The sequence below is a fragment of the Vulpes vulpes genome, chromosome 9 (genome assembly GCF_048418805.1).
Source record: "Vulpes vulpes isolate BD-2025 chromosome 9, VulVul3, whole genome shotgun sequence".
Classification (NCBI taxonomy): Eukaryota; Metazoa; Chordata; class Mammalia; order Carnivora; family Canidae; genus Vulpes; species Vulpes vulpes.
The window spans coordinates 27,812,444-27,828,099 of NC_132788.1; the positions used below are offsets into that span (position 1 = coordinate 27,812,444).

A 15,656-nucleotide genomic window follows, 5' to 3' on the forward strand; every position below is an offset into this window, starting at 1 on the left:
AAACACAGCTGTAATCCTGTATCCTTAAAATTATGTTTATCCTTGATGTATCAATTTTTCTTTAAAATAAATATATATTAAAAAGAAATATGTGAGGATCCCTGGGTTGCTCAGTGGTTTAGCACCGGCCTTCTGCCCAGGGCGTGATCCTGGAGTTCCGGGATCGAGTCCCACGTCAGGCTCCCTGCATGGAGCCTGCTTCTCCCTCTGCCTGTGTCTCTGCCTTTCTCTCTCTCTCTCTCTCTCTCTCTCTCTCTGTCTCTCATGAATAAATAAATAAAATCTTAAAAATATATAGGTAATGGATTAGAATTAAAATCACATCAATGGGGCAGCCCGGGTGGCTCAGCGGTTTAGCGCCACCTTCAGTCCAGGGCCTGATCCTGGAGACCCGGGATCAAGTCCCACATTGGGCTGCTTGCATGGAGCCTGCTTCTCCCTCTGTCTGTGTCTCTGTCTCTCTCTCTCTCCTTTTCTCTCTCTCTTTCATGAATAAAATCTTTTAAAAAATAAATAAAATCACATGAATGTTAAAGGTAAATAAAACAGATGTTTTATTTAGAGACAGCTTTGGACTATGCCCCATGTCTTAAGGGGTATACATTGGCTAGTGACCATCAGAAGTAATTTCAGAAAGTCCTTTATGCTACAAAAATTAAATTTTTGCTAAGTGCCAGCTATTATTTAGATTTGTAGATGCAGTAATAAATAAGTTGGATTTGTCCTCTTGGAACTTCTATTCTAACAAAAGTGTAATAGTTACAATCAAATACTTATTTATAAAATGAACCCTTCTAAAGAGGAAAAGTATGAAGGGCTATACAATGTATTATTATGAGGAAATGGTTGAGAAGTATCATACCTTGTGTGAGCCTAAGAGATACCATTTGATGTCAATAAAAGTGACATTATTTAAGGGACGCCTGGGTGGCTCAGTTAGTTAAGATTCCCACTCTCAGTTTTGGCTCAGGTCATGATCTCAGGGTCATGAGATTGAGCCTTGCAGTGGGCCCAAGCTGGGTATGGAGCCTGCTTGGGATTCTCTCTCTCTTTCTGCCCCTCCCCAGTTGCACACTCTCTCTTAGTAAAGTAATATTATTTAACTGAAATACATACTTGGAGGTCCCTGCTATCTATTTGTATTTTATATATTTAGTATATAATAAATGTTACTGGGTTGGTCTAAACAATTTTATAGTAGTCAGTATTTAGTCCCTCTTAAGATCTACACAATAATAAGTTAGAGTACGTTTTTCAAATAGTATGACCTCCTACAAAAATACATGAAGAATTGTTTAAAAAAAAACACTAATTCATTATTTCGTCAACCTAATGCGATTTGATTGGGCTTTATTTCCTCACTGAATTAATTGGTATTAAAATCAGACTAAATAATACAAGCCTTATATCCTTTCTGGAACAGTGCATAGGTCAATAAGAAAATAATCAGTAAACCTATTTCATTTTCTACTTGGTACAGACTCTCTTTGAGGGAGGAAAAAAGCATTAAGGATTCAGTATCTCTATTTATAAATGACACATCCGCATGAGAGCATCTGTGAAGAAACAATGGCTTTTGAAGTGTTCCCTTATTACTGCAAACAAAACCTGATGAGAAAAAATAGTATTTGGGGACACCTGGGTAGCTCAGTGGTTGAGTGCCTGCCTTCAGCCCAGGACATGACCCTGGAGTCCCGGGATCGAGTCCCACATCGGGCTCCCTGCATAGAGCCTGCTTCTCTCTCTGCCTATGTCTCTGTCTCTCTCTCTCTCTGTCCCTCATAAATAAATAAATAAATAAATAAATAAATAAATAAATAAATAAAATCATTTTTTTAAATAAATAAAATCTTAAAAAAAAGAAAAAAGAAAAAATAGTAGTTGAAAAAAAGCTAAATATTTAATGGAATTTAATAGATAATATTATTGTATATTCCCTCTTCTGGAAATAACTTTTATAACATGAAATTAAGTTACATTCTTTTAGAAATGAATGCATAACAGAAGCACACATTCTTCTTTATATTACCAAATAAGTATAAAAACATGAATGTTCACATACTTTATGTAACTTTTTCTGACTAGGTCAGTATATTTTCAAAAACAAACATTTCATTGAATCATATTAATAAAGAGATCTTTATTTTTTCAACAGCTTTTAGCTACAAGAAAAGACAAGCCTTTTACTAAAAATTTATTATTTTTCTTAACACTGTCTTACAACTGAATGAACTGGGTACTGTCATGATCCCAATTCTATAGCCAAAGCACCAGCGTTTAGAGGGATCAAGGAGCTTAAGGTTACATTATCAGAGCAGTAGTGCCAGGTTTTGAATAGGGCCAGTCTTACTCTAGCATCTAGAATCTTAATCACTAGGTTATTCTTAAATATGAGCACCATCTAATATATCTCCTTTTCAGAAAATAAACCTTTACTCATATGGGACACATGATTGTACACTTCAGCTAGTTCATATAAGCTAAATGCTTACTGATTTAACAATTTCTGTATTTTTATATTGGCACTTTATAACCTTTTTCTTCTTATGAATCTGAGGACAAAGTTGACAGTAATACTAATAGCTCATCTCTTCTTGATAAAATTTCTCTTTTTCTCATCATAATCCATAGGGATGCCTTGAACATTTTTGTTTGCTGGGATTAAGTACTAATCATAAAGGATTATTAGAGAATGGGAAGCTATATGGAGAACCCAAACAATGAGCAACAACTACTAGAGAAAGGGAAGGACAGATAAGAACATTCACAGATCAGAGATCCCTGGGTGGCTCAGCAGTTTGGAGCCTGCCTTCGGCCCAGAGCATGATCCTGGAGTCCTGGGATGGAGTCCCACATTGGGGTCTCTGCATGGACCCTGCTCCTACCTCTGCCGGTGTCTCTGCCTCTCTCTCTCTGTCTCTCATGAATAAATCCAATCTTTTTTTTTTAAAAAAAGAACATTCACAGATCGTCTTGAAACTTTAACGTCCTTATAGTTGTTAATGGATAACACATGAGTTCTTTCCAAAAGAAAGAATTTTTGCAAAATATTATGACAGGTGCTTTTAAAAATGTAAATAATCCCATCAGTAAAGTATTATAGGCTTTAAAATGATTTTCCCAAAAAGAAAAAAATAATCAAATTCATATATTTTTTTAAAAGATTTTATTTTATTTTTAAAAGACTCGATCCCCAGACTCCAGGATCACGCCCTGGGCTGACGGCAGGCGCTAAACCACTGAGCCACCCAGGGATCCCCTTAAATTCATGTATTTTTAAATCATTTTGCATTAACAGCCTAAGCCTAACTTTCCTCTTAAAGATTTGAAGAGAAATTAATATTAGAAAACCACAGTAAATTGGGGTGCCTGGGTGGCTCAATCAGTTAAGCATCTGACTCTTGGTTTTAGCTCAAGTCATGACCTCAGGGCCATGAGATTAAGCCCTGCATAGGGCTCCACACTTAGCGTGGAGTCTGCTTGAAATTATTTTCTTCTTATGTCTCCCTTCTCCTATGCTCCTCTCCCTCTCCTCTGTTCCTCCCCCTATTCCCACTCTTTCTCTAAAACAAATAAATAAAATATTTTTAAAAAATTATAGTAAATTGGCACTGATTTAACTTCTCCAACTTACTTCTGTAGAATGGTATCGGACACCTGGGTGGCTCAGTGGTTGAGCATCTGCCTTCGGCTCAGGGCATGATCCTGGGATCCAGGATCTGTCCCGTATTGGGCTCCCTGCAGGAAGCCTGCTTCTCCCTCTGCCTATGTCTCTGCCTCTCTGCCTCTTATGAATAAAAAAAAAAAAAAAAAAAAAAAAAAAAAAAAAAAGAATGGTATCACCATAATGGGTTCATCTTTGCAGAGTGGTATTATTTGGAGAAATATGTGGCATATATGCATGTGCCCCCTATACTTTAAGAATTTTACAAATAAAAGCTTATATCAGGATTATTCTGATACCAAAGTCAGGCATGGACAGTATGAGAAAACTCCACACCAATATACTTACAAATATACATGCAAAAATCTTCAACAAAATATCAGCAAACCAAACCCAACAACACATTAAGAGAATTGTACACCATGACCAAGTGAGATTTATCCTAGGAATGCAAGGGTGGTTCAACATAAGAAAACCATTGGATGTAAAGTACCACATTAATAGAGTAGAGGGGCTGGAAAAACACATGATCATCTCAATAGTTACAGAAAAAGTATTTGACAAGATTCAACACCATTTCATAATAAAAACATCCAGAAAACTAGGAATAGAAGGGAATGTCCTTAAGATGATAAAAAGCATTTACGAAAAATCCAGAGCTAACATCATACCCAAAGGTGAAAGACTGAAATCTCTCCTCCTAAGAAAAAGAACATGACAAGGATGCCTGCTTTTACTACTGCTATTCAATATTGTACTGGAAATCCTAGATAGAGCAATTTGGCAAGAAAAAGAAAGAATATCCAAATTAGGAGGAAGAAGAAAAATTATCTCTATTTACAGTTAACATGATTCTATATAAAGAAAATCTCATAGAATATTTAAAAATACCACTAGAATAAAAAAATTCAGCACAGTTTAGAGGCCAACACACAAAAGCCAATTGTGTTTCTATACATCAGTAATGAACGATTCAAAAAAGAAATTAAGAAAACAATTCTATTTATAGTAGCATCAAAAAGAATAAAGTATCAGAAATAAATTTAATCAAGGTGTAAAAGACACACTGGAAACTATATAACATTGCTGAAAGAAATTTTTAAAAACCAAAATAAATGGAAAGACATTCCATGTTCATGGATTGGAGTACTTAATATTGCTAATATGGCAATCTCAAAGTGATCTACAGATTCAATGCAACCTTCATCAAAATTCTAATGGCCATTTTGGCAAACATGGAAAAAAACAATTCTCAGATTCATATGGAACTACAAAGGACCTCAGATAACCTAAATGATGTTGAAAAAGGGAAACAGGTAGGAGGACTCACACTTCCTGATTTCAAAACTTTACTGCAAGGCTATAGGACTCAAAAGAGTATAGTACTGGCATAAGAAAGGAATATAAGCCAATGGAATAGAATTGAGAATACAGAAATAAACCCAAACATCTATGACAAATTGATATTTGACAAGGGTGCCAAAACTACTCAGTGAAAAAAGAACAGTATTCAATAAACAGGGCTGAGACAACTGGATAACCACATTCAAAACAATGAAGTTGAACCTCTACCTCACTCTACATACAAAAATTGACTCAAAATGAGTAAATGACCTGAATTTAAGAGCTATGTTTAAAAAAAACAAAAACAAACAAAAAAACCTAGAAAAAATAAGGGTGATTAACTCTTCATAACCGAAGATCTGACAATGAATTCTTAGATCTAACACCAAACTATGAGTAACAAAAGAAAAATAAATTGGACTATATAAAAACTAAAAACTTTTGTGCACCAAAGAAGATTATGAAGAATATGAAACGGCAATTCACAGAATGGGAGAAAATATTTGGAAATCATATATTGAATATGGACTTAATATCCATATCCAAGGACGCTTGGGTGGCTCAGCGGTTGGGCACCTCCCTTCAGCCCAGGGCATGATCCTGGGGTCCCGGGATCGAGTCCCGCATCGGGCTCCCTGCATGGAGCCTGCTTCTCCCTCTGCCTCTATCTCTGCCTCTCTCTCTCTCTCTGTCTCTGTCTCTCATGAATGGATAAATAAAATCTTTAAAATCCACATCAAGAATAAAAATCTCCTGCAATAAGAAGACAAGCAACCCAATTAAAAAATAAAGGATTTTAAAAAATATTCTCAAAAAAAATATTCTCTAAGGAAGACATACAAGTGGGCAATAAGCACATGAAAAGATATACAATATCACTGGTCATTAAGGAAATGAAAACCAAAACTATAATGACCTATCACTTCACACCCAGTAGGAAGACTTTAATTAAAAAAAAAAAAAAAGAAGAGAAAAAGAAAAAAGAAAAGGAAATACAAGTATTGGCAATTTGGAGAAATAGAAACTCTCATACATTGCTGGTGGGAATGGAAATGACACAGCCACATGGAAATCTGGAGGTTTCTCAAAAAGTTAAATATAGAATACTATGTGATTTGACAATTCTACTCCTAGTTATATACCAAAAGAAATGAAAACATGTCCACATAGAAATTTGCACACAGGGCAGCCCAGGTGGCTCAGCGGTTTAGTGCCACCTTCAACCCAGGGTCTGATCCTGGAGACCCAGGATCAAGTCCCGAGTCCAGCTCCCTGCATGGAGCCTGCTTCTCCCTCTGCCTGTTTCTCTGCCTCTCTCTTCTCTCTGTGTTTCTCATGAATAAATAAATAAAATTGTTTTTAAAAAAGGGAAATTTGCATACAAATGTTCATAGCAGCATTATTAATAATAAAACTTTATGTAGAAATAATATAGAGCTTGTTTTTGTAAGAAATAGATTTCAGGTATTTTTAGCCTTTTCTTCAATGTTCAATAAAAAGTAGTTCTACCAAATAATTGACTTATTTCTTAAGTACCTGCTACTCATTCTGTTTTCTTTCTTCTACCTCAGTCAATTTTGGATTCTTCTAATACTCTAATGTTAAAAGTAACCTGTACCCTTATAGAGATACGAGTTTCCATTTACTTTTTTTGGTTCAGACATAAGTGTGAAAAAGATTTTTAGTGAATTTTTTATACCCAAAAGCAAATAATTAAAATTTTTATATAAACCTGACTTTTACATTGCAGCATTTTGAGTTCCTGAGCTATGGTGAAGTTCTTTGCTTTTCATGTTTTAAATTGCTCTAACAAGGATTTAATTTCAATGGATAAATAACACCCAGAACTCATTTTCACTTTTTATCCAACTACATTTTAGATAGTTTTTTTTTTTTTAAGTTTTTTTATTCATTCATGAGAGACACAGAGAGAAAGAGGCAGAGACACAGGCAGAGGGCAGCCCCAGTGGCTCAGCAGTTTAGCACCGCTTTCAGCCTGGGGTGTGGTCCTGGGCACCCGGGATAGAGTCCAACGTCAGGCTCCCAGCATGGAGCCTGCTTCTCCCTCTGTCTGTGTCTCTGCCTCTCTCTCTCTGTCTCCATGTCTCTCATGAATAAATAAATAAAGTCTTAAAAAAAAAAAAAAAGACACAGGCAGAGGGAGAAGCAGGCTCCATGCAGGGAGCCCGACACGGGACTCCATCCTGGGTCTCCAGGATCACACCCCGTGCTGAAGGCAGCGCTAAACCGCTGAGCCACGGGGGCTGCCCTATCCAACTACATTTTATGCAAATAATTAACTGTATGAAATTAACATTGTTAGTCAAAGATTATATTCATAATCAGCTAATTTAATGTAAGCAAATGGTTTCAAGCTTCTTTCACAAGAATGGAGTGTTTTTGTAGGAAAAAGTAAGCCTATATGGTTTTATTTAAAAAATTAACTTTTTACAGATTATAGATTTAGATAAAAATATGTAGAAGTAATACTTTCTTTAAATAAACTTTATCTTGTAGCTATGTGGTTCCCTTTCAGACAGCTAACAAAAAACTTCTCACAGAGATTTCTAGAATGCCAAAAACGAGAGAATTCTATAATACCAATTATTATAGTCTCTGTTCATCAATTAAGTGCAGTTGACCCTTCAAGAACATGGGTTTGAACTATGCGGGCCCACATACATGCAGAATCTTTGCAATGCAATACTGCAAATATATTTTCCTTATTATGTCAAAAACATTTTTTCTCTAGCTTACTTTTAAGAATACAGTATATAACACATATAATATACAAAATGTTTATTAATTGTTTGTTATTGGAGAGGCTTACTGCCAAGTGTAGGTTACTTGTAGTTAAGTTTTGGGAGAGTCAAAAGCTATATATGGATTTCCAATTATGTGGTTGTTGGTATTCCAACACCTGCATCATTCAAGGGCCAACTGTAAATCTTCAAATGGTTACAGCAAGAACAAAGACTAGTGTTTTATTTTTCACCTTATCTTCTAGTTGTCAATACACCCAGAACACTTAAAAATACAGACTAACCTTCTAATGAACCACTACTTTAGATGTAACTATGTCAGTGGTTCTTCACCATGAATGATTTTGCTTCCCAGGGCATGTCTGGCAGCATTTAGTGATAGTTTTGTTTGTCACACCTTCAGAGTGCTCTACTGTGGACTGCAATGATGCTGCTAAAACTACAACACACAGGACAGCCTCCCATGGTAAAGAATTATCAGGCCCAAATATCAACCTTTGAGAGAAATCTTGAGCTACATTAATGTTCTGATCCATTTCAGCCTAAAATCTGCACCATGATCAAGCATATTAACTAAAGCTGTTGTTGTTTTGATGTCATAAGCTATAAATTTGATTTGCAATTATGAGAACTTTAGTAGAAAACTGATAGAGGATGAAATGTAAACAAAAGTAGAATATAAACCAAGTCAGAGCTATATATGAACCAAAATTTAAAGATCTTATTAAATTTCTATATCTCTCAACATACTAGTTTTAATTTGCAATGTAAACAGTACAGGACATGACTGAAAATTAAAGGGTACTGCAGAACTTCTATGTTCATGCCGTATAAACACTTTTTCTCTAAGATAAAATTTAAAGAAACAAGTAAAACTAATTCTACATTATTTCAACTTTCAGCACCGTGTTTGTCTTTGCTGGCACATTAGTCTTTGTTGGAAGAAGGTAGGCATATAAATTAAATCCTTTGATCTTCCTAACTTTATCAAGTAATGATTTTAAAAAAAAAAGGAAATAAAAAAGAAACTGCACTCCCGTGGAAGTCTATTTTTCAAACCTGTTATAACCCAAAAGCACTTTAAAAAATAATGCTAATTTTTAATTCCAAATCAGATTGTCCCAGAGAAAGCAAATGTGCTGCATTTGCTACTTCTCTTAACCTTCATTTCTTGGAATTTAAAATTAAAAATAAAATGTGGGAACAAAGTGATCTTTACATTAAACTCTTAATTAAAACTAGTTTTAAAAAAATCAAATTTCACAAAATAAATACACTGAAACAACTATAATAGTAATCACCTTTATTTAAAATATTTTTTTAATCTAGGAAAGCTCATTTTACACGAGTTTCCAACTAATTATTAGAGTCAGAAACAAAGAAAATAAAACCAGAGAAAATCCTCTGTAAAAAAATACACAAGGAACATTTCTACATGTGAAAAAACAGTAAACAGTCTTAACATCTGAACATCCAAGTCTTAGTCTCAATTCCACCTCTCCTAGTGAACACCACTATCAACCTTGAGATCTGATTTGTTCTTGTCATTCTTCACTGAGTAGATGAAATATGTTAAGGTGTCTTTTTCATTCACTGGAATAGACCTAAAGTGGCAACCAACTATCTAAAAAAACAAAAAAACAAACAAACAAAAAATTGAAATTGAAATTAAATTATAGATATTAACAGTTATTATATTATGTAAAAAACACTTTTATCAAAAAAAAAAGTGCTATAAGAGCTATTTCCTTTAAATAATAAACTATTTACAAAATACCAACAAGATGAAAAGCATGTAATTAAGATGTTATGAACAAGAGAGAGGGTGATTTCACAGGACCCTCCAACCCACTCAATTAAAAAGACATTAGAATGTGTAATTTCCTTTTATTTATTTAAATTTTATAACTAGAATCTATATTAGAAAGTAAATATTTTAAAACTTTAAATATGAATGAAATAAAACAAAATTTAGACCCTACTCACAGGAAAAGGATAAATAAATATTTAAGTTGAAAAACTGTTGGTACTGTAGAAACAAACCATAGAATATCCTACAAATATATTTGCTACAATTTATATTCATTCATTCATTGGCAGTACTCTCTGTTAAGGTTCCTTGAAAGTTTGTCTGAATAAATATTATGGATAGAAAATGCGAGGAAAGAGAGACATTTGCTGAAGAATGTTTATCTGCTTTCCGGCTTTTTCTTTATGCTAATCTAACACTACAAAACCAAGAGAAGTACAATGGACTAAACATGGGTATTGATATGCATATCTAGAATGTAAAGACAAAAAAAGTCTTAATGAAAATGTTATTCATACGATAATTAAGAGATTTAAGGAAGCCAGTTACCAAACTCTGGAATCATTCCTAAGTGAACTATTAACATTCATGGCCATTTGGATTTTTTCTCATTTCTAAAGAAGAAAGTAACTCTAGAAATAATATGACTTTTTAAATATCAGATTATCAAATATTTCAGGTGGACTAGTATACTTAAAAAATACACATTACTGACCCTGTACAACACAGGTTTGAACTGTGAGGGTCCACTTACACACTTTTTTTTCAATAAATACAGTATTGTAGATGTATTTTCTCTTTCATATGATTTTCTTAACATTTTCTTTTCCTTAGCCTACTTTATTGAGATTACAGTAAGAATAACTATAACACATATGACATATAAAATATGCTAACAGACTATGTTCTTAAGAAAGCTTCCAATCAATAATAGGCTATGAGTAAGTAGTTAAGTTTTTGGGGAGTCAAAAGTTATATGCAGATTTTTGACTATGCCCCTAACCCCTGCATTGTTCAAGGGTCAATTGTACTTCATATGTAACATTTAAAATAAACAGTTTTTTAGTTCACATTTGTCCCAAAACAAACGTATCTTCCACTTGATTAGTATCTGTATATATAGATACAGTCTCATCACAGTAAATACCCATGTTTATCTTTTATTAATATACTATACAATCTAAAAAGGGCTATATTTTTTAAATCAAATTTAAAGAAAAACTGAGTATTTGTTGCTTGGGCAAGAAGGAAAGAGGAAATTCTGGCTAAAAAGTCAGTATATTATATCTTAAGGATGTTAAAAAAGCATTCTGCCAAAGAATTGTACCTTCTGTATCTTTTACCTTATTCAATATGCGCATTTTAAAAAACACTGCATTACTAAACACAAGCTGAAAAATATGAGAAAACTGATTTATATATTTACATTTCTATTCTGTTGAGTAGATTAAGTATTTTTACTTAAAATGATTAAAGTATAAATACATAAATCTGTAAATGCCTTGATTCACAGATTTCTTGGTTCTTTATTAACTCCTGAAAACACACATATTTCAAAATTTACAAAAAGACTAAAAGTTTTATTTCAAAGCAAACTAAATAAAACCTTGGATAAAAGTCTTTGCATCTGGGGTGCCTGTGTGGTGCAGCTGATGAAATGTATGCCTTCAACTCAGGTCATGATAAGAGTCCCTCTCACTTGAGCTGCCATCAGGCTCCCGGCTCAGCAGGAAGTCTGTGTCTCCTTCTCCCTTTGCTCTTCTCCCTGCTCATGCTCTCTCTCTCAGATCTCTCTCAAGTAAATAAATAAACTCTTAAAAAAAAAAAAAAATCTTTGCGTCTTCCAGATGTGAAGGCATAGGTGCCTCTAATAAAACAAGCTAACATCAACAAAGACAAATTCTGAAATAGTTAAATCAACAAGTTATAGGAATACTATTTATGGGCTAATCTATGGACCTAATCCATCAAAAACTCAAAAAATTTATAATAAGGACAACAAAGCTTATCAATTTCTTTTATTATGCCTCAATAAGGTATTCAAAAAATGCTTCCTGAGTGGAATTTTAAAACCAACAGATTTCTGGAATGAGAATTTAAAAATTATTACCCATATTTCTGAAAGCCAGTATTAAAAGATATTTAGAAAGCTACATACAATCCACTGAGTGGTTGTTACATAAAGCAATTTAAGAGACAGACAAACATTTCTAGGAAACTAGATTCTTCCACAATAGATTTTTTATTAACTGATCTTTCTAACTGAGCTGTATTGTTATACATACTACATTAACAATTTCATTAGCCTTTAATAACTCTTTTTTATATAAACAGGCTCATTTAAAACTTCATAAATACCTCAACAAGTTGTGCTTTATTAAGTCCTGGTCTGGTTGATAGTTTGAAGTGTCTTTTGTATCTCCGAAGTGTATTTACTTGTAATTGGTATAAATCAACCTAGAAAAAATAAACATGTAAGAATTAGTTCATGCAATTTTTAAATTGTTATCTTTGATATGCATAATAGCATTTCAATTTTGGTACAACAAAAATGTAATTCTGTTATTAAGTAACAAAAATTACATTATTTAATTAATTCCATTCCATTACTTCTTTTACATAATCAAAACTACAAATATATAGAGCACTTCAATCTTTTGAAGGTAAATATTGAGAACTGGGAGCAAAAAAAGAAGGCAATAGAGGTATAAGCATTGTGAATTGAAAACATAAGTCAAACTACAACTGCCTGTTAATTGGCTATATTTAATTTTGCTTTCATTTTCAGATTTTTCGCATTAAGTATTTTTAAAATTTGTTCCTATCTTTTAATAGAAGTTTCAGAATGGAATACTTAGGATTTACATTTAACATACAGAAACTTTACCTCTGGCGTATCGATATCTTGAACAGGTGAATCTCCTCCATCATCATCACTCCCTTTTCTCTTTCTTCTGTTTCGAACACTCTGAATTAAGTTTTTATGATAATCACAAATGTAAAGATGCCTTGCCTAAAACAAAAAAGTTTCACAGACCACTTATTATTATGTAACGTGTCTACGTATTAGTAAAATACATAGGGCACAGTGAATTATTAAAAATAAAAAGTCAAAATAGGCCATTGTTAAGACAACAGCATATTTCTATGCTTAAGTCCTGTATTCAGTTAGAACATACCGTGTCTGACAATAGGGTTAAGAGGATTGGAGAGTGGGGTGGGGAGGAGTGAAAGGAAGGAAGGGAAGCAGACAAGCAGAATGAGAAATTGCAACTGTCTGGATTTTTTAATTAAACTGTAGTGAGGGTGAATTAGATTTGTTAGGTCACGCTGTTTTTTAATAAGGGGAAAGATGATGTTGCCCACAATTCTGCTATTGACAGTATTTTCTCTAAAGAGCACATTTTAGTAGCATGATGTATGCTTCATACCCTTTCTCAGTACTCAAATTATAATCCAGACACAAAACTATCCATTTTTACAAATGAGCTACCGATTTCATATACTACTTATATTTACATCTGAATTACAAACTTCTGAGTATTTAATGAATGTATTTGTCTGTATTACGTTTTTTTCAACCAAAGGCAATGTGAAACTATTCAAGTTTACTTGAGAAGTGTCTCCCAAGCATGACTGAGGAACTCTTTAACAGGCATAATAGATCACAAACTTTGCAAAAGCTTCAATTAAATGTAGTCTTGAGCGCTGTATGGTAACATCTGAAATACTAGGCTGCATTATTAACAGTTTAAACTCCTTAAAAAAAAAAAAAACAAGCGATTAAAGACTAAGGCTTTGAAATTAACTTGTAAACGAAGTCCAAGTTAAAATTATGCAGGGCGTATGCTAGGTTCTGGCATCTTGTTATCCATTCACCGCCAGCCAAAACTCCGCAAAGTGGCAATGGTTGTTTCTGAAAACCTCACAGATGGTCAAAGAAACACAAGAAACGGACGTGTACAAGGACGGTAAAGGAAATCCGGATGCTGCCGCAGGGGTGGCAGCGCCGCAGAGGCAGCGGGCTCCCCACATTCCCGGCAGCTGCGCTGGAAGCTGGCGGCGTCCAGCAGCCCTGCTGTCTGCACCGCGCGGGGTGAGCTCGGCTCTCTTCCCTCCGCAACCCGGCGGACGAGCAGAGGAGTCGGTCTCCACGGCGGCACCAGCGCCTCGCTTGCAGGACTACACTTTTGCCTACAGCCGGGGGTTACTCCCCGGGGCCACGCGCCAGCTTGGGCAGCAAAACAAAGGAGGAGCGGACCGGCTGCAAGAAAACTACTCCGGGCCCTCCGAGCCGCGGTGCTCTTTGTTTCGTGTCCCGACCTCAGGGAAGGAGGAAGGGGTTGGACGGCGAGCAGGGCGGACACCCGGAACGGGGTGGGGGTGCGCGGGGGTTGGGTAGGAAGGGTGGGGGTGGGCAAGCGAGGGAGAGGAGGCGGGGTGGGGGGGGGGAGCAGCGGACCCGCGGCCAGCTGGCGTGGGTCTGCGGGGGAGGCGGTCCGAGTTGCGGCGACTTTGTGGTTCGCGTCCTCCCCGAGACCACACGACGGGCTCGCGCCACAGCCAGGTCTAGGGGACCCCCAAACCCCGGTCGGCACCGCTCCGGGAGCCCCAGAGCAGGGCAGGGCATGGCCGTCCCGCCGTCACTCACGCTCTTCTCCAGCTCGATTTTCACCTTCTTCTGGGAGATGCTCTTCTGGATCCTCTTGCTGAAGCTGGCGTTGCCCGCCGCCCGGCCGCACCGCTCACCGTCCTCCCGCAGGCAGCACAGCTGTCCGGGGCCCGGCCCGGCCGACGGGGGCCCAGCAGCCGACACCGCCCCGGCCCCCGGCACCTCAGCCCCGGCGCCGGCCCCTGCCCCGTTCCCGGCCGAGGCGGCCGCGGCGGCGGCGGCGACCACGGCGGCCACTGCGGCGGCCGCGTCCCCGCCGCGGCTCATCTCCTCAGGCGTGAAGCCATTCATGTCTCCGCGTGCCGACAGAAATCCCCGCTCGGCTCGCCGCTCCCCCTCTCTCCGGAGACTCCGGGGTCTCCGCGGGGTCCCTCAGACACCTGACCCCGCCGGGGCGATTCCTCCAGCGGCACCGCCACACACCAAGCGTCCTGGTCTGCTGTTGTCTGCTGGCGCCGGGACGGGGGACAGTGTTTGGGGTCAGAAGCCCGAATCGGGCGGCGCCAGGAGTTAGGACTCCGGTCACTGTCACATGGAGACGCTTCAGCAGTTGGACCCCAGCGCCTCCGCCTCCCTCCGGCCCCCCGACCTGCGCACGCGCGACGAGCCCTCTCCTGCCCCGCCCCTTCCACTGTGTGGCAGGGCACCATGGGAATTGTAGTTCTTTGAGGGGGAATCAATCCGAGTTCCACCCCGAACTGGGCGCCTTGGAACTACTTATGCTAGCATGCATCGCGCGGCGACGGGCAGGGCTTCGGCTGCTAATTTATTTATTTATTTATTTTAAGTCAGTGGGAAAACAGGGGCGTGCGGTTAGGGGTGGTGATGTTTTCTCGCTTCTAGTCTCTCCCAGGAAGTTGGTCCGTCTTTCGCTACCGGGATTTTGCAGAGTTGGCATTCTAGACAAAGCGGTCACCCCGCTCCTGAGGCGAGGCGCAAAATGTTCTGGGCGGGAAGCTAGGAGGGAAGGTGCGGCGTGAAAAAGTTTCGGGGCCGTTTTCTTACTGTGGAAAAAGAATTCTTGGTGTGGCCATGCTTTTGTGGGAAACCCAAACCAAGGAGAACTCGGGGAAGCTGGCGCTCTTCGGGTCCGGGAGGTGCCGCAGGTCCCGGATCACAGTTCCATTCATTGACACACCAGCTTGTCTAGGGGCCTCTGCTGAGGCAGAAACGCCCTTCCGACCTCGACCGTGACAGGGCCGCTTCCCAAGTGCCTCAGCTGAAGGCCGTTTTTAAATCCTTGCACGTTCCTGCGAAGATCAGGTTTCATTTTGGGGCGATCAAAGTTGGCCGCTTCCTGCGGCGGAGCGGCTTCTTTCCGCCTCCACCCCCACCCAACCTTCACCATTTCTCTTCCAAAGGACCTGGAGAAAAGTGGGATCCAGGACCCTGTAAAGGGGGACG

General features: G+C 37.9%; 1 protein-coding gene across 2 annotated transcripts; it reads right to left on the minus strand.

Annotated features, from left to right (window-relative positions):
- Positions 1–9,058: 9,058 nt before the first annotated feature.
- SAP30 (Sin3A associated protein 30) lies at positions 9,059–14,853 on the minus strand. Of its 2 annotated transcripts, none has more exons than XM_072719673.1 (4): positions 14,232–14,853; positions 12,468–12,593; positions 11,939–12,037; positions 9,059–9,390 (listed from the first exon to the last, which is right to left on the minus strand). In XM_072719673.1, the coding sequence occupies exons 1-4, from the start codon at positions 14,541–14,543 to the stop codon at positions 9,361–9,363; spliced, it is 567 nt and encodes a 188-aa protein (XP_072575774.1). In that variant the 5' UTR covers positions 14,544–14,853; the 3' UTR covers positions 9,059–9,360. The 2 variants fall into 2 exon arrangements, with proteins under 2 accessions (XP_072575774.1, XP_025873336.2); XM_026017551.2 differs by having other exon boundaries at positions 9,059–9,394; positions 14,232–14,851.
- Positions 14,854–15,656: the final 803 nt, after the last annotated feature.